Source organism: Somniosus microcephalus, chromosome 23 (genome assembly GCF_052327205.1).
Source record: "Somniosus microcephalus isolate GS21.2 chromosome 23, FLI_Smic_1.0, whole genome shotgun sequence".
Classification (NCBI taxonomy): domain Eukaryota; kingdom Metazoa; phylum Chordata; class Chondrichthyes; order Squaliformes; family Somniosidae; genus Somniosus; species Somniosus microcephalus.
In genome coordinates this window covers 31,329,792-31,354,726 of record NC_141009.1, presented here as the reverse complement: position 1 = coordinate 31,354,726, position 24,935 = coordinate 31,329,792, and the positions used below count along the sequence as shown (strand labels likewise).

At 47.9% G+C, this 24,935-nt stretch overlaps 1 protein-coding gene across 1 annotated transcript in view; it reads left to right on the top strand.

Annotated features, from left to right (window-relative positions):
* Positions 1-24,935, top strand: part of LOC147101786 (uncharacterized) — a 106,662-nt gene that overhangs the window by 26,991 nt on the left and 54,736 nt on the right. Inside the window, exons 6-15 of the mRNA XM_085965724.1 lie at positions 2,989-3,178; positions 5,378-5,472; positions 6,557-6,749; positions 8,762-8,859; positions 9,970-10,123; positions 14,451-14,569; positions 20,497-20,655; positions 21,924-22,037; positions 22,394-22,597; positions 24,369-24,437. Coding sequence (XP_085821850.1) covers positions 2,989-3,178; positions 5,378-5,472; positions 6,557-6,749; positions 8,762-8,859; positions 9,970-10,123; positions 14,451-14,569; positions 20,497-20,655; positions 21,924-22,037; positions 22,394-22,597; positions 24,369-24,437 — 1,395 coding nt within the window. The remainder of the gene's footprint in view (positions 1-2,988; positions 3,179-5,377; positions 5,473-6,556; positions 6,750-8,761; positions 8,860-9,969; positions 10,124-14,450; positions 14,570-20,496; positions 20,656-21,923; positions 22,038-22,393; positions 22,598-24,368; positions 24,438-24,935) is intronic.

The window sequence follows — 24,935 nt, the reverse complement described above, 5'->3', positions numbered from 1 at the left end:
GGAGGAGGAGGACCACCACAGGAGGGAGGCAGAAAGTGCAAGGGCCGCCCGTCGGCGGCTTATTGCAAGTCGGTTCTAGGCCCCCTCTCAGGGAATGGCTTGTGCCAATGGCAGAAGATGAATGTAGCCGCTTCACAAGCCCTCAGCCGAGCAGGGCAACCAGGACTTCCAAAAGAAAGCATGGACAGTGCGATTTAAGAATTTTTTTTACTATGATACCTCTGTGCCCTTCCCACATGACAAACTAATGGAGAGAAACCCCCCCCAAAAACACAAATACACCAGTCTCGGCCTTTACAAGTAAAACAAATATACCAGTCTCGGCCTTTAAATATGAAACAAATACACCAGTCTCGGCTTTTGTAAGTAAAACAAAACATTTGGCCACACCACCTACTTTTTCCCCTGCGAGGGTGATCCGTTTCGCTTCCGTGACTGGCCCCTACCCGCCCTGCAGCTCCTCCTCAATGGGACCCCAGTGGCTGCAGGAAGGCTGGGGGAAGGCTGCTGAGGGTCAGGTGGTGAGACGGCAGATGCCCTTGGGGGTCGGCCTGGACCAGCTCTGGGCCTGGAGGGGCCGGCTGCTGACTGCTCCAACTCTGCTTGGGCGGCAGCAGTCTGTCCAACAGCTGGTGGCAGCTGCAATGGAGGAGTGACAGTGTTGGCTGCAGGAATGCTGCCAACCTGACAGATCACAGGCACTCCCTGGTCGGCTGATACATTGGCACGCGCATGGGCCAGCACTGCAGCATGCGCAGCAATCTGCTGAGGCACAGACTGCTGGGCTGCTGCGGCGCGGCGAGTGCCCCGGCGATGCCTGGCTGATCCAGTGAGTGTGGCAGCAGTTAGTGCCCGTGTGGCCCTGGTTTGTGTCTGCATGACAGCAGCCAGTGAATGCACGGCACGACTGAGCACTTGGCTAGAAGCCGCCTGTGAAGCAGCGAAGTCCTGCTGACTCCTAGCCTGTGCTGCCGCGATGTCCTGCAGACTCCTGGCCTGTGCTGCACTGAATTGTTGCAGACTCCTGGCCTGTGCTGCCCCGAATTCCTGCACACTCCTTGCCAGTGACTCTATGGAGTCAGGCATCCTTGCCACTGCAGCCATGAGCTCAGTGTGCCTGCGCTCAGCCTGGGCGCCCATTTCCGCTAGGAGCCGCACCTCCTCTGCGCTCACCGTAGCAGGACTGGAGGCTGCACTCACCCTCCGGGGAGAAGGCCGCCGAGCTTCCCCACCCCTCCCGCGTTGCTGCAGCCCGCTGGTCCCCGGAGCTTCACTATCCTCCGACCCTTCCCCCCCTGCTCCCCTCCAGGGAAGACGTGTCACCATCATGGCCATGGGCTGCCTCGGCTGAGGGTGTCCCTGATGGGCTGGCTTCCTCTTCCTCCTCCTCTATGTCTGACTCGGACACAGTGCCAGCTTGAGGGGCCGCCTCCTCACCTGGCGAGTCACCATCTGAAAGCAGGGAGGCACAAGAGTTGCTTTAGAGTGAGGACAGGGCGGCAGCGAGGGAGGCATGAGTGCTGCTGTGCACTGCATTGGTTCGATAGTGGCAAAGGATGCTGGTGTGAGGCGCAAGTGGAAAGGGAGAGGTCAAAAAGGTGATGACCTTACCATTGGTGCCCAGAACAGGGTCAGCATCTCCAGTGGCGACGGGGCCACTCAGCCGGCCTGCCATGATCCGCTCCACTCGCTGCTCGAGGTCGCTCAGCTGTTTCAGGTCAGGACGGCCTCCCCCGGTCTGTCGCTGCTGTCTTCTGTTATGCGCCAGCTTGGCCTGCAAGAGAAAGGACCGCCTCTAAGTACAGTGTCAAGCCCTGATCTTGCCCGCACTGCCTCCCATGTTCGATTAGCCCTGACAGTGTCAAGCCCTGATCTTGCCCGCACTGCCTCCCATAGTCGATTAGCCCTGACGGTGTCAAGCCCTGATCTTGCCTGCACTGCCTCCCATGGTCAAATAGCCCTGACAGTGTCTAAAGTCCTGATTGCGCAAGTGCTTTTCATGACAGTCCCATAGCTGCTGGATGAGGGCTGGCCATTAGGGCTTTCAGACCTGTTTGGCCATAAAGTGAGGTGCACATGCAGGGATGAGGAGGATACTGGAAAGGGTACTCACCCTGACAACCTGAGTGAGGTCGTTGAATTTTTTCCGGCACTGGGTTGGTGTCCTGCCAACCACGCTGTTGGACGTGACCCTGTTTGCCACATCCCTCCATGCTTTCCGATATTCGGCGAGCAGCGGCCTCCTGCCACCCTCAGGGAAGAGGATATGGCGCCTGCGGTCCACTGTGTCAACCAGCAGCCTCAGGTCACCCTCGCCGAAGCGCTGTGCTCTCTCCCTGGCCTTCTCCATTCTCCTGGGCGTGGAGCTGTTCCAGAAGCAGTGTTCAGGCCTTGCCTTAGGGCTGCAGTGTGCAGGGCGTGGCAGCCAAGCAATTCCACCCTCCCCCTTTAAGTGCTGACCGGCGCCTGACTGTCTGCCCTCAATGAGCAACTCGCCGCACCTGCGCTGCGCCCGCCTTCGGTGTTTGCGCCCCGGATCGCCGGCTTAGCGCCTAATGATAGTCGTGCATCGCCTGCTTTAGTGCAGCAGCAACCTCTTGGGGCGATGCAACTGAATATCGGCGAAGGTGGCGCTAAGTTGCGCCGGGCGCAAAAGTTAGCGAACACCATGCTGTAGCGCCCCAAACGTGGCTATACTGAATTTCTAGGCCTTTGTCTCTTTACTAGTCCTATCACCATCTCGTCTGGTTTTGAATACCTCTTAATGTCTCTTCACTTCTCTTTTGTTCTTTCATCCCCATTTCCCAGCCCCCAAACTGGCCTTTTAATCTGTTTCATTTCCTGTGTTTTTTCAGTCCTGACGAAGGGTTTCGACCTGAAACGTCGACTCTAATTTCTCTCCACGGATGTTGCCTGGCCCATGAGTTTTCCAGCATTTTCTGTTGTTATTTGAGGTTTGATGACTGTCTGTTTGTGCTCTCCCTTTAGCCTTTATGTCCAAACTCCTCATCACTGAGGACCCAGAGAACATCACTGTAGCAGTGGGGAAAACAGCCACCATGCACTGCACAATTCGGGGATTCCCTCGGCCGAATGTCACGTGGTACAAAAACAACAAGCCTATAAACGACAGCAGGGAACACAAGCGTGATGGCAATAGACAAGTTCTAATGTTGCGGTGAGAGAAGCATTTTACACTTTCTTTTAAAGTGCAGTAGTTACAAAATTAACGGAAGTTCCCTGCTTTGTTCATTTGTTTGCTGTATGCAAGCAAGCGCATGTGGAAATCCCGATGTTGCTGTTTGTCAATGACAGCTCCGAAACTGGCTGCGCTGTGCAACCCCCTCGCCCCCCCCCCCCCCCTCACCCCACGGCAATCAGTGAAATCTCGTAAATAATTGAAATTGACGAAAACTTCAACACTTCCGCAGTAGAGATTGAGTAGACTAGGCCTATATTCTCTGGAGTTTAGAAGAATGAGAGGTGATCTCATTGAAACATACAACATTCTTACAGGGCTTGACAGGGTAGATGCAGGGAGGATGTTTCCCCTGGCTGGGGAGTCTAGAACCAGGGGTCACAGTCTCAGAATAACGGGTCGGCCATTTAGGACTGAGATAAGGAGAAATGTCTTCACTCAGAGGGTGGTGAATCTTTAGAATTCTCTACCCCAGAGGGCTGTAGAGGCTCAGTCGTTGAGTATATTCAAGACAGAGATCGATAGATTTTTGGCTATTAAGGGAATCAAGGGATATGGGGATAGTGCAGGAAAGTGGAGTTGAGGTAGAAGATCAGCCATGATCTTATTGAATGGCAGAGCAGGCTCGAGGGGCCCAATGGCCTACTCCTGCTCCTATTTCTTATGTTCTTAGTAAGCGCGCTGTTAAATTCCCCAAAGTTAGACCCAAAGAGATTAGTTGTAACTGGGGTTTTAACAACATATTGACTGCTAAACAAATGTTAAGGGCCTGAAAAACTAATTTTAATGTTATGCAGTGTGAAATTTGTCCATTTTAATAAAAAATTTAAATGTTAAGAAACTTTTCAAAAAGTTTTAATTTTTTTTTTTAAGTTTGCGCAACTTTATTTCAGGTTTGCCTTTACCCCATGTGAGAACCCCAATCTTTCTTTTGCTCTCTCTCTAACTATCTTAAAAAGTTAGAATTTTAAAAGCTTACTCACTTCCTTGTTCGCTGCCTGAGAGTGTTCTGCCTTTTGATTGGCCGCTCCAACAAGGGGGTCCCCACTGCAGTCCATTGAATTAAATTCAAGGTCTGAAAACCCGAAGTTCCCAACACCAGGATCGCAAGACCCCTGAGCGGAGCGTACTTCAGGGCCCGCAGTGAACGCCTTTGCTTCGCTGCTGACTACAAAGTCAGGGCCCATGAGTTCTGAGCCATTTTGTACACTCGCTGTGTTCATGTTCAGTTGAATAACATTTTAATATAATCCTATTGTCAAAGCACAGGTAGGTGGGTGTAGTTATGATGTGATGGTTTTCAGAGGTATGTGGAGAGGATGAACTAACTTTTGAAGGGTGCACTCTTGTGCAATTTCTAGTGTCCACTAGATTTTGCTTCGGGACATCAGGGATGCCGCTGGATATGCAAATATTTGACCCTTGAACCTCCGAGGAGCCTGCCATTGTTTCGCTGCACTAAAAATGGTGACATTGCGTCCAGAGTTCTGTTTCTGTGTGCTTGGATGGCCCAAAGTTGTGTTCTGAGCAGGGCTGTGGATTTTCTCACTTGATCCAGTTCCACAAAGCTGAGGTTCAATTGATCAGAAATCCAAACTATATTCCGTTTTGATGACTGCAGCCAAAACAGAAGTCTGAGAGCTGAGCTCCAGATATTTAATAACAGCTTCACCTGAGTTTATTGGAAACTGGACTCCAACAATTAAACAAAAAAATGTCTGAAGTAAGAGAACAAATTGGAGCCATGTCCCCGCTCACACAGAGCATTGAACAATACAGAAACCCTATTTACATTCTGACCTGGAGTGATTCCAGCAACATTCATTCACTCTGGTACTGCTGATAATGTTCAATATTTGAAGCAATAAATAGCACCGCAGAACATGAACCTTTACAATCTACTTTGACAGAGTGAATGGTAGTGAGGTGATAACAAGTCACCGATGATACATGAATGCTGGTCGTGCTCAAAGTTTGCTGCTAATAGAGACCAGCAGGGATGGTGAATTCTGCCTTCGCACCAGTATGATTTGGCCATGCAAACCTCAGTCTGGCATTGAACCTCTTAACAGAGTTGCTCAAGAAAGGAAATCCTTGTATAAATGGGTTGCTGCTGATCACCTTAGTTGGTTCTGAGATTAAAGCCTTACGGGCTCCTTCTGATGTTGTCTTTTACAGGAATCTGTCTTTAGAAGATGAAGGCTTCTACCATTGCGAAGGAAACAATGGGAATGAAATAGTAACATCGCAGGCAGCATATCTACTTCCTGCTGGTAAACCTATCTCGGTGGAATAGAGTGCTTCCGACTTTAAAATATAAAACAAAAATTAATAATCGGGCTTTACAAATTCTTTAATTTATATCATTTGGTAATCCACTATTCAATGGTAGTTGTGCATATATGACGTCCGACTTCATATTGGGTCAGGCCATTTTTCAGGCAGCCAAGGTGGCTGCCTAAAATAGGCGTTAGGCCCCCTGCAGATGCTAATGAGCGCCCTGATGCCTATTTTTAAGCCCCTCTGCGAAATTAGGCTTACCCTGCTCATGTTTTCCCCGTGTGATTGCGGCCTAGCAAGCAGCGGCAACCAAAAAGGTAAGTTTAAAAAAAAATAAACTTAAGGTTGATGAAGAGCCAAGAGAAGCAGGAGTGCTCCCCCCCTCCCCCCCCCCCCCCCCCCCAGCTCCAGAGCACTTCTGAGGGCAGCTGGCGACCTGCGATCGCACTCCGTCCCGAACTCCTTCCCCCCTCGGCGCTTACCTGCGCGAGGCAGGCGGCTCAAAGCGCAGTCCCTCGATATGGCCGAGCAGCCTCTGCAGCTCGCCCAGCGTGTTAAGTTGAGTCCTGAGGACCAATTTCGGGTGGTCCTCAGGCCGGCCTCTTCTGGCGTATGCAGTGCACGTACCATCCGATTTACACCCGAAAATGAGTGCCAACCAATTTATCCCCCCGTAATGTTTTCGAATGAGAAAACCAGGTTTAAATGGGTTTAATCAGCAAAATAACTTGATGACAGGAATAAAATACTCTAATAAATAATAAATGCCTGCAATAGTCTTCATAAAGTACTGGGTAAATTTTACAACTTAGTGACCCTGGTACAGGTCTTTGCTTGACAGAAGCGGAGACGGAAGATGTGGGCACAGAGATCACTGAGTCCGATTCGCAAACCGCACGATTTGTCACTTCAGTATCCTACATTTATACTGTTAACTGTTTCTTTTTGTAGCTTGTGCTTCAATCCATAAAAAGAAATCAAATTTTATCGGTAAAACAAAAAATGCCTTGCTTTTGGTTGCTAATGGTCAATGCCGCTCCCCAATGCCTAGCTGCTATTTTTTTGCTTCCTTTCTAGCGATGGGCTGGAAATTTATAGGGCAACCGCGCAATGTCACTGCCAGGAAAGGGGACTCCACCACACTGCAGTGCAGATCACCCTTCAGCAGACCTCCAGCCAGAGTCAGCTGGTTCAAAAACAACTACATTCTGAACAGCTGGGAAAACCCACATCTTGTCTCAAAGGAGAACGGAGATCTCATTTTCAGCAGGTGATGGTACACTTTGGCAATGCAGTGACTCTGGGGCGTGGAAACTCGTGATGCAAAACGGGCGGTATCGTATCGGTCACCTGTTCTACGCCCCGCCCGATATTCAGTCCCATTGACTTCAGTAGCGTCACGGGATCTTTTAAGAACATAAGCACTAGGAGCAGGAGTAGGCCATACGGCCCCTCGAGCCTGCTCCGCCATTCAATAAGATCATGGCTGATCTTTGACCTCAACTCCACTTTCCTGCACTATCCCCATATCCCTTGATTTCCCCTAGAATCCAAAAATCTAGCGATCTCAGTCTTGAATATACTCAACAACTGAGCATCCACGGGCCTTTGGGGTAGAGAAACCCAAAGAGCCACAAACCTCTGAGTGAAGAAATTTCTCCTCATCTCAGGCCTAAATGGCTGATGCCTTATCCTGAGACTGTTCTCCCTAGGCTCTAAACTCTCCAGCCAGGGAAAACAGCCTCTCGGCATCTACCCTGTCGAGCCCTCTCGGAATATTTTCTGTTTCAATGAGATCACCTCTCATTCTACTAAACTCCAGAGAGTATAGGCCCAATCTACTCAATCTCTCCTCATAGGACAACCCTCTCACCCAGGAATCAATCTAGTGAACCTTCGTTGCACTTCCTCAAAGGCAAGTATATCCTTCCTTAGGTACGGAGTCCAAAACTGTGCACAGTACTCCAGGTGTGGTCTCACCAAGGCCCTGTACAATTTCTTACTCTTATACTCCAACCCCCTTGTGCTAAAGGCCAACATACCATTTGCCTTCCTAATTGCTTGCTGTACCTGCATGTTAACTTTCTGTGTTTTGTGTACAAGGACACCCAAATCCCTCTGAACACCAATATTTAATAGATTCTCACTATTTAAAAAAATATTATTTTTTCTATTCTTCCTACCAAAGTGAATAACTTCACATTTCCCCACATTATACTCCATCTGCCACCTTCTTGCCCACTCAATTAACCTGTCTATATCTCTTTGCAGACTGTCCTCCTCGCAACTCACTTTCCCATCTAGCTTTGTATCGTCACCAAACTTGGATACATTGCACTCGGTCCCTTCATCTAAGTCATTAATATAGATTGTAAATAGCGGAGGTCCCAGCACTGATTCTACGTCCACCTGAGCAGCGTCATCCGAAAGACAGCACCTTCAACAATGCAGCACTCCCTCAGTACTGCGCTGCAGTGTCCGCCTAGATGACAGGCCCAACTCCTTGTGTGTGTGGCCTGACCTTTTGACTCAGAGGTGAAAACATTACCACTGAAGACCGTAAGGCGCTATTGTGATGTTACCATTGCAGGACAATGCTCACGTGATCACAGCAGACGGTAACAAAAGGGCTATTTAGCACTTCTAAAGCAGAATTATAAGGGAATTAAGTTGCAAGTCATGAGGCCCAGTTTTCTGATGCACGCTGGTGATGGGTGAGGCAGCTCACCACTGGTCCAAACTCCGGAGATGTATCCCTATAGGTTATTCCTGCTCCCGGCAGGGTAGCTGAAGCGAGAGATAAATGGGTCAAAAATCATGCTATTTGGTGATGGGCTGAATGGCCTCCTTCTGTGCTGTATGATTTTCTACGATTCTGTGGTATTAGTAGCAAATACGTTAGTGTATTCCCATGAAATTCCTTTACTTTTTTTAATGAACATGCTCATTACTAATACCACACCGTGAGACTTAGCACATTTATCTCTTAATTTGGCGGTCCGCCTGTTTTATTTTATATATGGGAGGATGATCCGCTAAATAACCCCGTGTCTCATGCATGATAAAGACACACACAAGCGATGGAGCGACGTTTTTGGAGTGTAGTAAAGCGTTTTGGGACAAATTGTATCACCCTGTCTGAGGTGGTGCGCTTTGTTTTATCATTCCCATAATTCGCAGGCACATTCGGCCATCTCACTGAAGGGCTTCTTAATTAGCTAATTATATTCCTGACATCATTCCAGCCATTTTTCACGAACCACTTCAATCCTTTTCGTGCAGTGTTCAGGAATCTGATGATGGAGTGTATTTCTGTCGAGCTTCGAATCCACACGTCCCCCGCACCGTGACCTCTCAGCGGGTCAGTCTCAAGGTACTTGGTGAGTAATTACCCCCTCAGATTGTGTTGCAAAAAACAATTGGATTTTATCATCTGTTCCTTTTGGGATTCTTTTCTATTGGGAGGGTTTAATAATTACGCAGTATTGCCTTGTAGAAATTGTTCTGAATGAAACTGATTTAAAACAAAATTCTTAACATATCATTTTTCGAGTGAAAGATGCCGGCTTGTCATCGAGGGCTTGTTTCGAAGTAGATCTATCCATTTTATTTTTCCTTTCTAGATTAATGAGGGCTGAAGACATTAGCTGCTCAGTGTTAAACTGCTCCTGGCAGCCTGTCCATGTACCACAAGCCTAGACAGGACTGCTGGTGATGCTAGTGGAAAGATGTTTAATGCCTTCGTATGATATTCCTCTGTCTGCTAAATTTAAAATAAAGGGGTTAACATCTACTAAAATGGCAGCCGGTGGAATGTCATATGGATGCATTAAGAATTTCTCTCTGTAGCTTAAATAATTTATTTGAAACAATGCCTCAGCGCACCTAACCATTAAAAAAAAACCTGCTACAGGAAACTCTTTCTTATCCGGCACCGACGGGACCGGCGTGGTGCAGGTTGATCAAAAAGTCCGGATTACAGAGAGGTATACTTACTGAGGTACGAGAGCCCCATACACGGCCACAGATGCAGGAGCCCCGGTTACACGGCACTTGTGCAGGAGTCCCGGTTACACGGCCACAGATCCAGGAGTCCCTGTTGCACGGCCACAGGTGCAGGAGCCCCGGTTACATGGCACTTGTGCAGGAGTCCCGGTTACACGGCCACAGATCCAGGAGTCCCTGTTGCACGGCCACAGGTGCAGGAACCCCGGTTACATGGCCACAGATCCAGGAGTCCCTGTTGCACGGCCACAGGTGCAGGAACCCCGGTTACATGGCCACAGATCCAGGAACCCCGGTTACACAGCTACTAATATATAGTAAAACTTACCTGAACCTACTCCTGAATTTTGCCGGTTAAGAGAGATTTCCGGATATTTGGGTGCCTGTTAAAAGAGAGTTTCCTGTATTTGTGCTGTTGGTTCTCAGCCATTTCTAACATTTTTATAAAAGGAGCTTTCATCATGCTTTTATTATTTTTCTTAAAGTTCTGCCAAATGTGACTGTCTATCCAAAAGTGAACAATGCACTGCTGGGCTCTGGAGCTACGCTGCACTGCCAGGCTGAAGGTAGTCCAGCTCCATCCGTGGTCTGGTACAAGGGTGACCGGCCAATTATAGCCGGAAGCAGGATATTTTTAGGGTGAGTTTGGTTATGCTGCTAAGTGTCTATCACGCTTGAGATATGAAACAGAAACAATGGCCCAGAATTTGCTAGGAAACTAACGGCGAGTTTAAAGTGCACGCCGTTACTAGTGTGTTTTTAAAAAAAAACTCGGCAGTTTGTGGCAAGGAAGAGATGGGCCGTGAGTTGCGAGTCGCCACAAATTGCTGGCCGATTTCCGCCATTAGCCTCGTAAAAACCTCCCTGTGAGTTACAAGAAACGGCTACATTTGAGCAGTATATACGAATTAAACTCGCCGCAGAAAGTTAGGGCTGGTACTTAACGACGTAGGGACTCTTTTTAATGACGAGATTTATATTCCTGCAACGCCAGTCAACCTTGGCGGCTCAGAAATGGAACAATTGAAACTGTGGCGTCTCACTCCTGCAGGTAGTAAATTGCTCCTAGAGGTTTTTAAATGTTAAATTTTAAAATGCTTTCTTATATTTCCTTCCTGTCTCCTTTTTCTCCTAATCCAAGCTTTCTTTCCCTCTTATTTCTCTTTCTGTACCTGATTTGACTCTAATTCACTCTGTTTCCTTCTCCGTCGTTCCTCTGTTTCCTTCTCTATCCTTAAATCTCACTGGTTAAGGAGAAAGACTGTTGGTTCCGTTGTTCACCAAGGTCCCAGGTGCCCTGTTGACCTCGCTGCGCCGTTATCCACACGCACCCCAGCAACGTACAGGGGAAAACATTTTTGAGGTGATGCTGTGCGGAAGAAAATTTAACAAACGGGGCACGCTACAAGATGCCTCACTCTGGCAAATTCTGGGCCACTGTCACAGCCAAGAATATAATTAAGCAACATTGACCAAGTACATCACAGATGTTGTAGTCATGACTGGGTTCCGGCAAGCCTCAGGAGTGGAGATATTGGCCAGGGACAGAGGGACCTGGGAGTTAATGTGCATAGGTCCCTAAAGGTGGCAGGACATATTGAGAGAGTGGTTAGCAAAGCATATGGGATCTTGGGCTTCATAAATAGAGGTATTGAGTACAAAAGTAGAGAAGTTATGCTGAACCTTTATAAAGCGCTGGTTAGGCCACAACTGGAGTATTGCGTCCAGTTCTGGTCACCACACCTTAGGAAGGATATGAAGGCCCATGAGAGGGTGCAGAGGAGATTTACCAGAATGGTTCCGGGGATGGGGAATCTTAGCTACAAGGACACGATGGGCCGAAGGACCTCTATCCGTGCTGTATTACTCTATGACTCTATGACAGGTTGGAGAAGCTGGATTTGTTTTCATTAGAGCAAAGGAGGTTGAGGGGTGATTTGATAGAGGTGTACAAGATTATGATGGGTTTGGATAGGCTAGACGGGGAAAGGCTGTTCCCACTAGTTGATGGTACAAGGACTAGGGGACACAGATTTAAGGTTTTGGGCAAGAGATGCAGGGGGGATGTGAGGGAAAACTTTTTTAATGCAGCGAGTGGATAGGACCTGGAATTCGCTGCCGACGGAAGTGGTGGAAGCGGAGACACTCGGGCCTAGAAATTCAGTGGCGCCCCGTTTGGGGCGCCAGCCTCGCCAGGGCGCCAGCCTCGCCAGGGCGCTAAAAGTAGCGCCCCGGAAGTAGTTGCGGCCGCCCGCCGGAAATTGACTTTGCGCGCCCCAGAGGGAAGCGCGGCGCTACTGGAGGCGCCCCACATCCCTCTTGAGGCGCTGCAACTCAGTATCGCTGCGCAACGTGCCGCAGCACCACACACTGCGGCACGGCGCGCTGCGGTACTGCAGGCCTTCCTCCCCTTCTTAAAGGGGAGGGGCCTGCTGCAGCGCGATCAAAGATCGCGAGTGCTGGCAAAAGAGCCCGGCACCGAGGAGAAGTGCCGGGCTCTTGGAACACAGCCGGCACTCCGCGGGGGGCTTAGGAGGCCGGGGACGGCGGCGCGGAGAGCTGCTGGCAGGCGGCCATCAAAAAAAATGGCCCCCCGCACCTCAGCGCCTCTACCGCCGCAGGTAGGCCCCCCTGAACCAGTCACAAATAGCGACCGGCGTTAAAGCAGGGGGCGCAACTAAATTTCGCGATCGGGGCGGTAGCGGGGCGTTGCGCACACCGATGACATCATCGGTAGCGGCACAGCGCTAACGGCTAGCGCCACCATTAGCGTACCGCTAAGTTTAGCGGGAGGCGTGGCCAGTGGCGTCCAACCCACTTAGTGCTCTCTTAAGGCGCTAACGGGTGGCGCAGCCCACGGAATTTCTAGGCCTTGATGTTTTCAAGGGGAGACTGGATAGGCACTTGAGGGAAATAAACTTGCAGGGTTACGGGGATAGAGCGAGGGAATGGGACAGACTGGATTGCTCTACAGAGAGCCGGCACGGACTCGATGGGCCAGATGGCCTCCTTCTGTGCCGTTATGACTCTATATATTATGTTGCTGGGCACAATATATTTATGTATAACATTGTACTATGTTTTCAACTGGAAATTTATTTCAATGAGTTTTTTGCAGTCTTTATAGTTGAAAAGCGTTAGTTGAAACATGACACTTTGCCATTTAAATCAGTTGATTATATTAACTTTGTATTTCTTCAAACGTGTGCAGAGCTCTTTTTATGTTCTAAGTCTGAAACTAAATTTTATGAAATGTTAATACCTAGTCCTATTTAAATATATTGGCCTAGAAATTCGGTTGGTAGCGCCAGCGATTAGCGCCTAAAGAGCCCGAGAATTGGGGCGTTACCCAATTTTCGGGCGGGCGCAGTGAATATAGCGCCACCTCCCATATTGAGTATCCTTTTAGCGCCGGCGCTAACTCATTGCGCGCGCCCACGGGCGCAGGCAGATCATGACGTCATTTCAGTGTGCAACGCCTTTTTGGCGCCCCGGACCGGATATTCGGTGGCGCCCGCAACCTTTCCGCCTGGCGCTATTAGTGACAGTTGGATGGAGCATTCCCAGGCCCTTCTCCGACTCGGGGGGCGCTATTTAAAGGGGACAGCACTAGTATAAAAGCTGCATCCATTTGGGCTGGCCATTCTGATCGTTGCTGGAGAGAGTTGCTGACCTTCTGTTGGACAGTAATTTTCTCATTGAGCCTTCGGAGGCACTGGCACTGGCAGCTTGAGGGCCCGGCTCCTGAGCTGGTGATGCAGCATCTGAAAGCAGGGAGGTGGAAGAGTGGCTTTAGCAAAAGGACAGCTTGGCAGCAAGGGATGCCAGATTGCAGCAAGGCTATGACATGGGTCCACAGTGAGAAAGCATGCTGGCGGGGGGAACAAGTGGAAGGAGACAGTCGTAAAAGGTGAGAACCTTACCATCGCTGTCGACAATGGGGTCGGCAGCTGCAGTGGTTACAGGACCACTCAGACGTCCTCCAAGAATCTGGTGGACTCTCTCCTCGAGATCTGTGAGAGTGACCACTTGTGGAGGTCCTCCACCGGTGCCAAGCTGGTCTTTGCCAATCCTCGCCAGCTTGGACTGCAGGGGAAAGGAGGGGAAGTAATGTTACATGATGCCCTGAATGATCATCTCATGCCCCCCATGGTGCAAGAGCCCTTACATGACGCCTTGAGTCAAATGTGCATGTGTGTGCCCAGAAAGGGCCATGGGTGCTTGCTGGCAGATGGCCAATGGGGCACAGCCCACCCTGTAGCCATAAAGTCAGGTGCAAATGAAGGGATGCAGAAGTTTGCAGAAACAACACTCGCCCTCACGACCCGAGTGAGGTCGCTGAATTTCTTTCAGCATTGGACAGGGCTCCTGGTCACCATGCTGCTGGAGATGACCCTCTGGCATACATCTCACCAAGCTCGTCAGTAGTCCTTATGATTCGGCCTCCTGCCATTGTCTGGGTAGAGAACATCTCGCCGGCGCTCCACTGCGGCCACCAATTGCTCCAGAGCCTCATTGGCGAAGCGCTCTGCTCTCTGTCTCACCTTCTCCATCTGGTCCAAGTTTTTAACACCAGAGAAGGGCCTGCGCCGATTCTGAGGCCTGCAAGGCGCAGAGTGTGGATGCTGAAGCTGACTGACCCACCCCTTTAAGAGCTGGCCGGCGCCTGGAAGTCTCGTGGTCATCGGTAATTGAGAGCACCTGCGCTGCGCCCGTCCGCTCCGATATTGGGTTGCGCCGGAAGTTTAGCGCCTTAGGAGTCCCGTGTAACGCCTGAATTTGCGCCTCAATCACCTTTAGGGGCGATGCAACCCAATATCGCGCCAGGTGGCGATAAGTTGCGTCTGGCTATAAACTTTGCGCTGTGCCAATTCTAACGCCCCAAACGGGGCTATACCCAATTTCTAGGCCTTTATGTTTCCTTTCTATTATTACTTATTAAAATGACTTGATTTCCTGCTCTCAGATTCCGAAACCTGACACTGGACATTTCGCCAGTTGTTAAGAGCGATGAGGATCTTTACATCTGTGAAGCGACCAATTTAGTGGGGCGTAGCAGTCAATCAGCTATTCTGAGTGTGACAGGTAAAGTTATTTCATGCAATGGCCTTGCAAGTGTGCAAACTAAATGATGCGCAGACCCAATGTCTGATGGCTAAACTGTGAGGACCATTGACGCAGAGTCTTAACAGAGCTGTGGGGTAGACTACAGGAGGTAGGACGAGACGGATTGGATTCTAGATTTGCAAATACACACCTTTCCTTGGCAGCCCCGTTATTGTATGATTCTTGTCTCAGTCAGGCACAGTTACAGGTAGGAAAGTATAATTGCGTGTCCTCGATTGGACCTGACGTCAGCTAAAATAACGAAATGAAGTGGGATAGGAACGAATAAGCTCCACACCTGAAATACCAGGATTGCAAAGAATTAAACGATGGAGAAGAAGAACTCATTGTAGGATTTGTTGTTGTTGAGGCTGTTTCCACGACACTGTTGAGCAAAAACACGTCCGACTTTGATGATTTATACTGTGGAAACATTGATGGATGTCAAAATATTAGCAAATTAAAAAATTCAATGGGGTAAGAGCTAGCTAATTGTGCAAAGTGTCAACATACTTTACTGTTCCCATGAGATCCACTTTGACAGTGATATAGTGGTTTGGTATGATTGGCATATATTGAACATCATGTTCAGGATGGGCTTGAAGGGTCTCGGCATACAGAAATACAAAGATGGACATCGGGACAAGTTGTTTTTATATAATTAAAAATGTATTGATTTTCTATTCATTAGAAACAACAGGGCAAGGGGAGAATAGTAAGTTTTCCAGCTTATACGTGCTGTAATAGTGTAAAGAAATGAAACATTTAATAACCCTTACTGCCTCCTAACAACATAAAATAGAGATAAATAAACTAATAAGAAAAATATATAAAAGATATTGTGCAGTTCTGGCCAGGAGGGGCCATGAAATATCTTTGATTTTATTAGTGCACAATAAATATTTGACTTTAATTTCAGACTATGTTGTGTGCTCCATTTTCTGTCACAAGTGACATGACAATGTGGGTGACTGGATTATTATCAGCAGAGTAACAATATTAGAAAGTAATATCAAACTTTAGATTGACTGCAGATCCCACAGGATCTCTCACTAGTAATAAATGAAAAAGAATGTCTCTTTATTTTAAAACTGAGAGCAGAAAAATGAGTATAAGAGTAAAGACGTCTCACTGCAATTATATAGGGCCCTGGTGAGACCACACCTGGAGTATTGTGTACAGTTTTGGTCTCCTAACCTAAGGAAGGATATACTTGCCATAGAGGGAGTGCAACAAAGGTTCACCAGACTGATTCCTGGGATGGGGGGGATTGTCCTATGAGGAGAGATTGAGTAGACTAGGCCTATATTCTCTAGAGTTTAGAAGAATGAGAGGTGATCTAATTGAAACATACAACATTCTTACAGGGCTTGACAGGGTAGATGCAGAGAGGATGTTTCCCCTGGCTGGGGAGTCTAGAACCAGGGGTCACAGTCTCAGAATAAATGGTCGGCCATTTAGGACGGAGATGAGGAGAAATTTCTTCACTTAGAGGGTGGTGAATCTTTGGAATTCTCTACCCCAGAGGGCTGTGGAGGCTCAGTCGTTGAGTATATTCAAGACAGAGATTGATAGATTTTTGGCTATTAAGGGAATCTAGGGGTTTGGGGATAGTGCAGGAAAGTGGAGTTGAGGTAGAAGATCAGCCATGATCTTATTGAATGGCGGAGCAGGCTCAAAGTGCCAAGTGGCCTACTCCTGCTCCTATTTCTTATGTTCTTATGTAAAACAGTGCAACCAAGTACAGTAAGAGCACTGAAGGAACTGCAGTGAAAGAAAAAGACAATTCATAGCTTTAAAGCATTAATAATGTTATCATACATTTTAAAAGTGTTTTATGTGTGATTCCCCTCGCAGTGAGTTCCCAGGATCAGCTGTGCAGTTGTAGGGAAAAGCCAAATAGAGGGGACTAGGTTCCCCACGGGGAGGGAGGTAAGAATAGAAAATGAGAGAGAGAGGCTCCTGTGTGTTCTCAGCCACCCCCTATTGTCAAGCTGTGGAATAGCATGGTTAATGGCTTTGAACAGGTCACCTACCTTCCTTTTGGCTGGAGCTAGTTCATGGCTTAGGTTGCAGGAAAAGGATGGGGAAGTCAAATAACCACATTGGGCCGGATTTTCCGATCGGAGGCTTCCTGCTGGCGGATGTCTCTGATCGGAAAAAATCTATGCACTTACCTGCTGGCTCCATAGGTCCCGAGACTTGCGATCCTGAGCTTCTGCTCTACGAAATGCGCAGAGGCCCAGGTATCCTGGGGCGCAGGCGGTTCGCAAGCACCCCTGGGATCATGTGGGCCATGGGGAAACAATCAAAGAAGGGAATCCCGCTTCACACTTTTGACAGGTCTCTGCGCACGGATCTGTCTAAAGTATGAATGGGGATCACTTAAAACACAGTTAAACATTAAATTTAAAAAATCATGTATTTAAAATTACATTAAATTAAATATTTTAAACATTTAATTTTTTGAAAAAATAATTAGTTTTTTACGGGGCTAAAAATAAATGTAGCTTTTTAAAAAGTATTTTAAAATTATAAATGAGCGAGAAAATTTTTATTTTTTAATTTTTTAAAACTCTTATGCTGGTACAAGCAGGCCTTGCGCCTGCTTTTACCAGGCGTAAGATTTTTAAAGGTTTTCAGCGGGCGGCGGTTGTGCAGAAAGCGGAACTTCCTGCTTGCGGAGGCCCTTCTCGCGGGCAGGCGGAGGATCTGTCAAGAGGATTCTTGACAGATCGCAAGTGCCGGGTTTTAGTGCATGCGCTTTGCATGCCTGAACTCGGCACTTGTGAGGCCCCCTACAGGCGTGTACACACCTCGTTCACACCCGTGGGGGTCGGAAAATCTGGCCCATTAATAAATGAGTAAGTGACTGAATGTAGCATGGCACTAGAACAGTGAGACAGGGAAACATGGACAAGTAACATTTCCTTTCTCGATACAGATTTAATCATAGAATAAAAGACAAAAGTTTGTTCGTGCTAACCATGGGTCCGGGATACTGAAATGGTATTTATGGTGGTCCTCTTTAATATCCTTCTGCGCGCTATCACGGCTCAGTGTTCCTATTTCTAAACAAGCCAAGAAAACGCTTTGAACAGTTTTTTTTCGAACTTTTTGGAGTCTTGGGCTCACTCTGAGGGCAAATAAAAGAGGACAGTAAACGCAATAATATGTGAAGACCGCTGATAGCTCCAGATTCACTAACACTAAACATGGCAGTGAGCGGGTTCTGTGTTGTTCAATGGTGGGATGTAGGCTTGCATTTCTGACTCACTGATTAGTAACTCTTGATGTCAGTAGGTGTGCCAAATGTACTGCTCACGTGGACTTTCTAGATTGGTTAAGAGCTTCTTGTCTACCAGGTATGTAGTGCAGCAATAAAGGGTGAGAAGATGATGAAAAACTTGAAACTGCATATGTAACTGCAGCAGATATAATCTCTCGCTGTCTATTGTTTTGCAGCAGTGACATATGGCTCTGTTTACATTCATCTCTGGAAGAAGCCAGGTGACATTTTAACCCTTGTTTAAAAACCTTGCTGCCAACAAGGTGAATGGTAAATATTTTCTGAATTGGACCAATGAATTGGCCCAGTTGGCACTTCATATTGCCTCTCCGGCCCATTCCACATAAACGCAGTGAGAGCTGGTGTCTGCAGTTGCCAACAACACTGACTTACAATGTTGAGAAACCCAGTCCCAAAAAAGTTAGATCCTCGGATCCATAAATTGCAATTTTGAATCCATTACTTAAGATTGTAGTTGGGCTATTCCTAGCTTGCTCAGTGTTGAAGAGGTTATCTTCATCAAATTTAGTATTAAATCAAGATATCTCACTATAAAAGGGGTGCTCCCTCTGCGTCAATGGAGTGCTTCCTGGCAAAACCTATAAGGTGCTTAGCCAGATTTGTTAACCAAGGAGTCATATGATTGGTGATGATGTCATTGTGCCATGGACTGCACTTGCTGCTGAACGAACAAATCTGACATATGTGTGCACTTCCGGTGGTATCTTTTCTTATTATAAATTCTTTTGTCCACATTTCGAATGGAACTCTGTGTTAAGTTGTCATGCTGTAATTATACCCTCCCACGAGTGATGGCGCTGTATTGCTTCAGTTTTGCATCTGCTCAGCCTGTACTGCAGAGAAACTCTTGTGCTGCAACCAACTCCACTTCTCAAATTGCCGTACGTTTTGTTAAAGCATAAAAAGTGACAGAATGTATAGAAAGAAGAAATAAAAGACTTGCATTTGTACAGCGCCATTCATGATCTCGGAACATCGCAAAGCGCTTTACGGCCAATGAGGTACTTTTTGAAGTGTAGTCACTGTTGTAATGTGGGGAAACACAGCAGCCAATTTGGGCACAGCAAGCTCCCACAAACAACAATGACCACGCAATTTGTTTTAGTGATTTTGGTTGAGGGTTAAATGTTAGCCAGGGCACTTGGAGAACTCCCCTGCTCTTCTTCAAAAGTGTTCACCTGAGAGAGCAGATGGTGCCTCGGTTTAATGTCTTATCCAAAAGATGACACCTCCGCAGTGCAGCACTCCCTCAGTACTGCAACGCAGTGTCAGCCTAGGGTAAGTGCTCAGATCTCTGGATTGGGGCTTAAAGAAAGAAAAAGAAAGACTTGCATTTATATAGCGCCCTTTCATGACCACCGAACGTCCCAAAGCGCTTTTCAGCCAATGAAGTACTTTTGGAAGTGTCGTCACTGTTGTAACGCGGCAGCCAATTTGCGCACAGCAAGCTCCCACAAACAGCAATGCGATAATGACCAGATAATCTTTTTTAGTGATGTTGCTGGAGGGATAATTACTGGCTAGGACACCGGGGATAACTCTCCTGCTCTTCTTCAAAATAGGCCATAGGATCTTTTACGTTCACCTGAGAGAGCAGACGGGGTCTTGGTTTACACCTCATCCGAAAGACGGCACCTCCAACAGTGCAACACTCCCAAAGTACTGCACTGGAGTGTCAGCCTAGATTTTTGTGTTTTCCCATGACCTTCAGACTCAGAGGAAAGAATGCTACCACTGAGCGAAGTCTGACACCTAACATTAATGACATTAAAATGGAGGCTGAATTACATCTGTGTATTTTGGTCCACTTATCCCCACCCTCTAAACTCCCCATCACCCAAGGACTACACTTGGTCTTCACTAGCTGAGATAGATCTTGGCTTTGTGCGATGGTGTAAAATGTGTGATCGCGAGTTGGCAGTTTTACACCATCACACAAAGTCAAGATCTACCTCTCTTGTGCAATGCCACAGGAGATAAACTCGTAAAATATGAAGATTTACACTTCAGCAGCCACAGCACCTGCTGTAACATAAACAGGTTTCAGCAGCCAACCTGATGGAGTTTGAGTGTCTTTCCAGTACCAGATGTTTCTGGCTGACCCAGGAACCGAGAAGTGCCATCATCAGCACGGTGGCATAGTGGTTAGCACTGTTGCCTCACAGCGCCAGGGACCCGGGTTCGAATCCGGCCTCGGGTGACTGTCTGTGTGGAGTTTGCACATTCTCCCCGTGTTTGCGTGGGTTTCCTCCGGGTGCTCTGGTTTCCTCCCACAGTCCAAAGATGTGCGGGTTAGGTTGATTGGCTATGATAAATTGACCCTTAGTGTTAGGGGGATTAAATACGTGGGGTTACGGGGATAGGGTGGGATATGTGTTGGTGTAGGGGTTACGGGGATCGGGTGGGATATGTGTCGGTGCAGGCTCGATGGGCCGAAATGGCCTCTATCTGCACTGTGGGGTTTCTGTGATTTCTGTGATCTGGTGACATGGCCTCTGGGTTTGTTGCTCTGTGCCATATTTTAGAGAGTTGTCTCGAGGGCAGTGAGCTCCTGTGTATGAAGATCAAAACCACAGCTGCTTTTCTTACTTTTCAGCCGCTCCGGTTATCGTCTCCTTCACAAACGACCTCACGGCAGTGACCGGTTCCTCTGCTGCTCTAACCTGCACAGCCATAGGAGATGGAATCATTGTTTACTCGTGGTATAAGAATGGGCATTTAATTAAAAACTCTGAACCAAAATACTGGAATAAAGGTAAGCTCATGTGTCACCGTATTCCCCTTGTTTTGAGCCCTTTATTGTAACCTGTTTTGACAGCTGGGTAGTTAATGATGCAAAACATAATGATTGAAAATGTTTGTCAAGCAACTGATTGCCAGATAATTATGACAGTCAAATGTTAACGATTATTTAAGCAATATATTAGTAGTGCTGTTTTTGAGCATTAAGATACTAACCACATATTCAAACAATGTTGGAATCATGGAATGTTACAGCACAGGCTCATCAAGTCTGCGCCAATCTTTTTCTTCATGGGAGCCACCTAGTCTAAGCCTTCTCGACTCTTCAGTCCCCGTACCCGTCACTCAGCGTTCCAGCCTCCAGTCTTCCACCAGGTCCCTTAATGGTCTGGGAAGCAGGAACTCCCAGTGCAGGGAGACCCTCCCCTTGCGCCCCCCCCCTCCTCCCCGGACATGACTGGCCTTGTAAGATGCGGGCAGAAGTTCTGAACCTTATACTGCCGATGGGAATTTCCCAACTGAGGTCGGGACCCGGCTTATCTGGGTCCCAGCTTTATTCTGAGCCATTCCGACAGACTCCAGGCCGGTGGATTCTGGCCGAATGGCCGAGAGATCTCCGCCCCGGTGTACGCATAAAGTGGGTTTCCATAATAGTGAGCAGGGGAAATATACCCCAAAAAGATTCATTTAGTGAAATATATTTGCTCCATTTTCCACCCTTTTTAAATCCTCCAGCACCACTCACCATTCTTGGGTTCAGAGAGCGGGTAGGTGCCTGATGCCAATGCTACCTCTTGATCTGGCTGAAGTAAGGTGTGTGAGGGAAGCCCTGGGGAGAAGAGCCTTTTGATTCTTGCTGCTTTTTTTCCTTTGATGGCATGACCGAGATCGGGAACTCATTGGGTGGGGGGAAATCTGGGCGCAGTTCTGCATCTAGTGCCTGCATCCCGAAACCTCTCTGCCTCTCTTTCCTCCTTTAAGATGCTCCTTAAAACCTACGACGCTCCTTAAAATCTACCTCTTTGACCAAGCTTTTGGTCTGCTGCCCTAATATCTCCTTATATAGCTCAGTCAAATTTTGTTTGATAACGCTCCTGTGAAACGCCTTGGGACGTTTTACTACGTTAAAGGCGCTATATAAATACAAGTTGTTGTTGTATTCCACCGTGTCACTTGTTGCAGGACCACTGCCCACCTAAAGGCAAGTCCCCATTTTTTAAAGAAAAAGCGGATTGCACTACTTCTCGACTGACAATATTTGTGGTGTACTTTGCCATGTAGGACAAGAGATGTTGCTGATACCCAGGGTTAATCTGACCGATGAAGGCACATATCGCTGTGTGGCTTCGAGCGCACTGGGCCGAGACGAAAGGACTGGAAGATTAAGGGTGCACGGTAACACTGCAGCTTTGTAATCTGTTGATTTCTGACAGTTCTGCATTATTACATTTATTCATGTGTGCTAATAGACATTACATTTTTTATATTTCTAATTTTAGCTCAAACTCTGTTATTCCTTCCTGTTCCCTATTTCTTACTGTCCCCACGTTGTATACTGCAATGTTTGTCTTGCTCCATCTTTTGTAATTTTCACTTCATATTCCCCTGCTTTCCATCTCTCATCGCTTTTGCCCATTGTCTTCACTCACTTCACGTAATCTTCTTTACATTTCTGTTGTCTTCATCTTTTGGCTCCCATTCCCCCTTCGCCGCATGTCTTCTTTTTCCTCCATCTGCTGCTCTCACTATAGTCCCTCCTAGTATTCTGTTCCTAAATGCTTCAACGCAGGTGCGTTATGGCTTGGAATTTACTCTGCTCTGTGCTGCCGCTGGAATCCCAAAGCCGAACATCACCTGGTCTTTCAAGAATAGGCCCATAATTGCCAATGATCATCAACGTTTTCTCACAGAGAATGGAATCCTTACAATAAGGACGGCAATGCAAGGCGTTGAAGGTATGTGCCAATCTGGTATTCTTAAAGGGAAACTTAGAGTGGTTCTGCAGATCCCAAGAACTAGGTGCATTATAACTGAACTAGCTTCCTGTGAAGTGGTAGGGAGAGTTGTTGCAGAAAGAAGTATTGGTGAGAGGGATCCGAGTCTCAATGTTTGGAACTATGGGGGTTAGGGTTTGGGATGTGGTTGTTTTCAGGGGGCTCAGGTCTGGTGTTTTTTTGAGGGAAGGGAGCACAGGAGAGGATAGGGGTGAGGGCGAGTGAAGGCTATACAAGCCTTCCTACCCCACAGAAGTTTTAGGACAGCAGTTTCCCAGCACTGAGCTGGAAATCCTAACTTAGATATTTAGGCCTAGAAATTGGGTTGGGGCGCCAAAGTGGCGCAAAAGTCGCCTGAGCGCAGGATTTAGCGCAGCGTTCGAGGCTTTAGCGATCGTCAGATATTCAGTTTCAGTGCCCCTCGAGGGACACGGGGCGAGGCTCGAGGCGCTCCGCGTCCCTCTTAGGGCGCTGAAACTGAATATCGCAGCGCAACGTGCCACAGCGCCACACACTGCGGCACGGCACGCTGCGGTACTGCAGGCCTTCCTCCCACTGTTAAGGGGGAGGTGCCTGCAACAGCGTGATCCCCGATCGCGAGTGCCGGCAAATGAACCCGGCACCAAGGAGAAGTGCCGGGCTCTCGGGAAACAGCCGGCAATGCCGCGGGGGGGGGGTTTAGGAGGCTGGGGACGGAGGTGCTGGCAGGCGGCCGCCCCGCACCTCCACCTTAACTTGCGCCGCTGCCAGCACAGTAAGGCCCCATGAACCAGGCGTGCGCCGTTCGCTACCAAATATCGCGAATGGGGCGCGAATGCGGCGCTGCGCACGCCGATGTTGTCATCGGTGGTGGCGCAGCGCAAATGCCTAACGCCACCATTAGCGCCCCTACTGAATATCGCCGGAGACGCAGCCAGTGGCGCTACAGCCACTGACTGCCTCTTTAGGCGCTAACAGGTGGCGCTACTCACCCAATTTCTCCCCCTTAAAGTCCTAATGGGCTTATATTGCAATGTATGTACCACCTCAGCAAAAATGCAGCAAGTGCTTTACAGAATGTAAAGCTGGTTCCTGGGTCTTGGCCTGCAACATGGCAACAGAGCTCTTTGGGACTGGAAGGATCAGTAGTGAGGGGAGTTGGGGGGGCGTGGGGAGTGAAGCCACTGGCACTCATAGTGGGGGCTGGAGTAGTGATCAATGGCAGAGGAAGCAGCGAGCGGTGAGCAGCGAGGCAGGGGGGAAGTACCATCAGCGTTCAGAAAGGCTCAGACTGGAGAAAGGCAACAGCAGGGAGTTGGGGATAGGTGGCCGGGAAAATGTCAGGCAAGAGGCCTCATTTTTACAGGTTTCAGGTGGGTACAAGACTTTAAGGATATAGATAAACTACATGGGCAAGAATATGTACGCACAGTTGCCTTACAGCAGTGTTTCTAACTCCTCATGCAGTTATTCTAATGCTGTCTCTGGTCTCCAGATTCACCCTGTTTATATGATACGTGGAAGCAACCCTACAATGTGAATGTAGTGGAAGGTGCTGTATTTGGGTGGCTGCACTCCATTATTACATTTCTTCAAACAGGTTCATTAGAAGCCATTTGACATTTTGAAGGAATATTACTTAGAGAAGTGAACACAGTGCAGTACTTAATTTGGGCGAGTCTCGGTGTTTAGCTGTCAATATGTTAATAGCCAACACTGGTTGTTTTCATATAATCTGGTTATTTTATTTCAGGCATTTATGAGTGTGAAGCTGTGAATGAAGCAGGGGCAGCAAAACGATCCGTAACTGTATATATCAATGGTAAGCTTGCTTCACTTAAGCTCCATCTACATTAAAAATATGTTGTCTGTCAGATCTGTCCTTGCACCCTTTCCCCATCTCATTAGTCCAACATATTTCATTAACAGTGCTGCTGATCAATGCAGTGGGAGATGTGACCAACTAGGTTTTGGTAAAGGGAGGTCAGGCAAGGATGGGACCTCTCTGGCTTTTGCTTTTTAGAGTAATGGTGGATCTACCAGTGAGATGTTCTCTGGTCTGAATACATTATAGTGCACGCACTGCAAGATGGCATTCCCCTTCCTGTAGCATCATGGCTAAACAGAAACGAGACCCAACAGGTTCTTATACCTAATGTGCATTCAAAGAATTGTGGGTCTGGCCTAGGTCAACACCCTTGTGTTATTATTCTTCTTCTTAAGGGACACCACTGTACTTAGGAATGTGGGATGTGACATGATAATGTCTACTGAAGTCCTCTCTCTCCCCCCACTCTCATCCCTACTCTCTTCGCTCTCG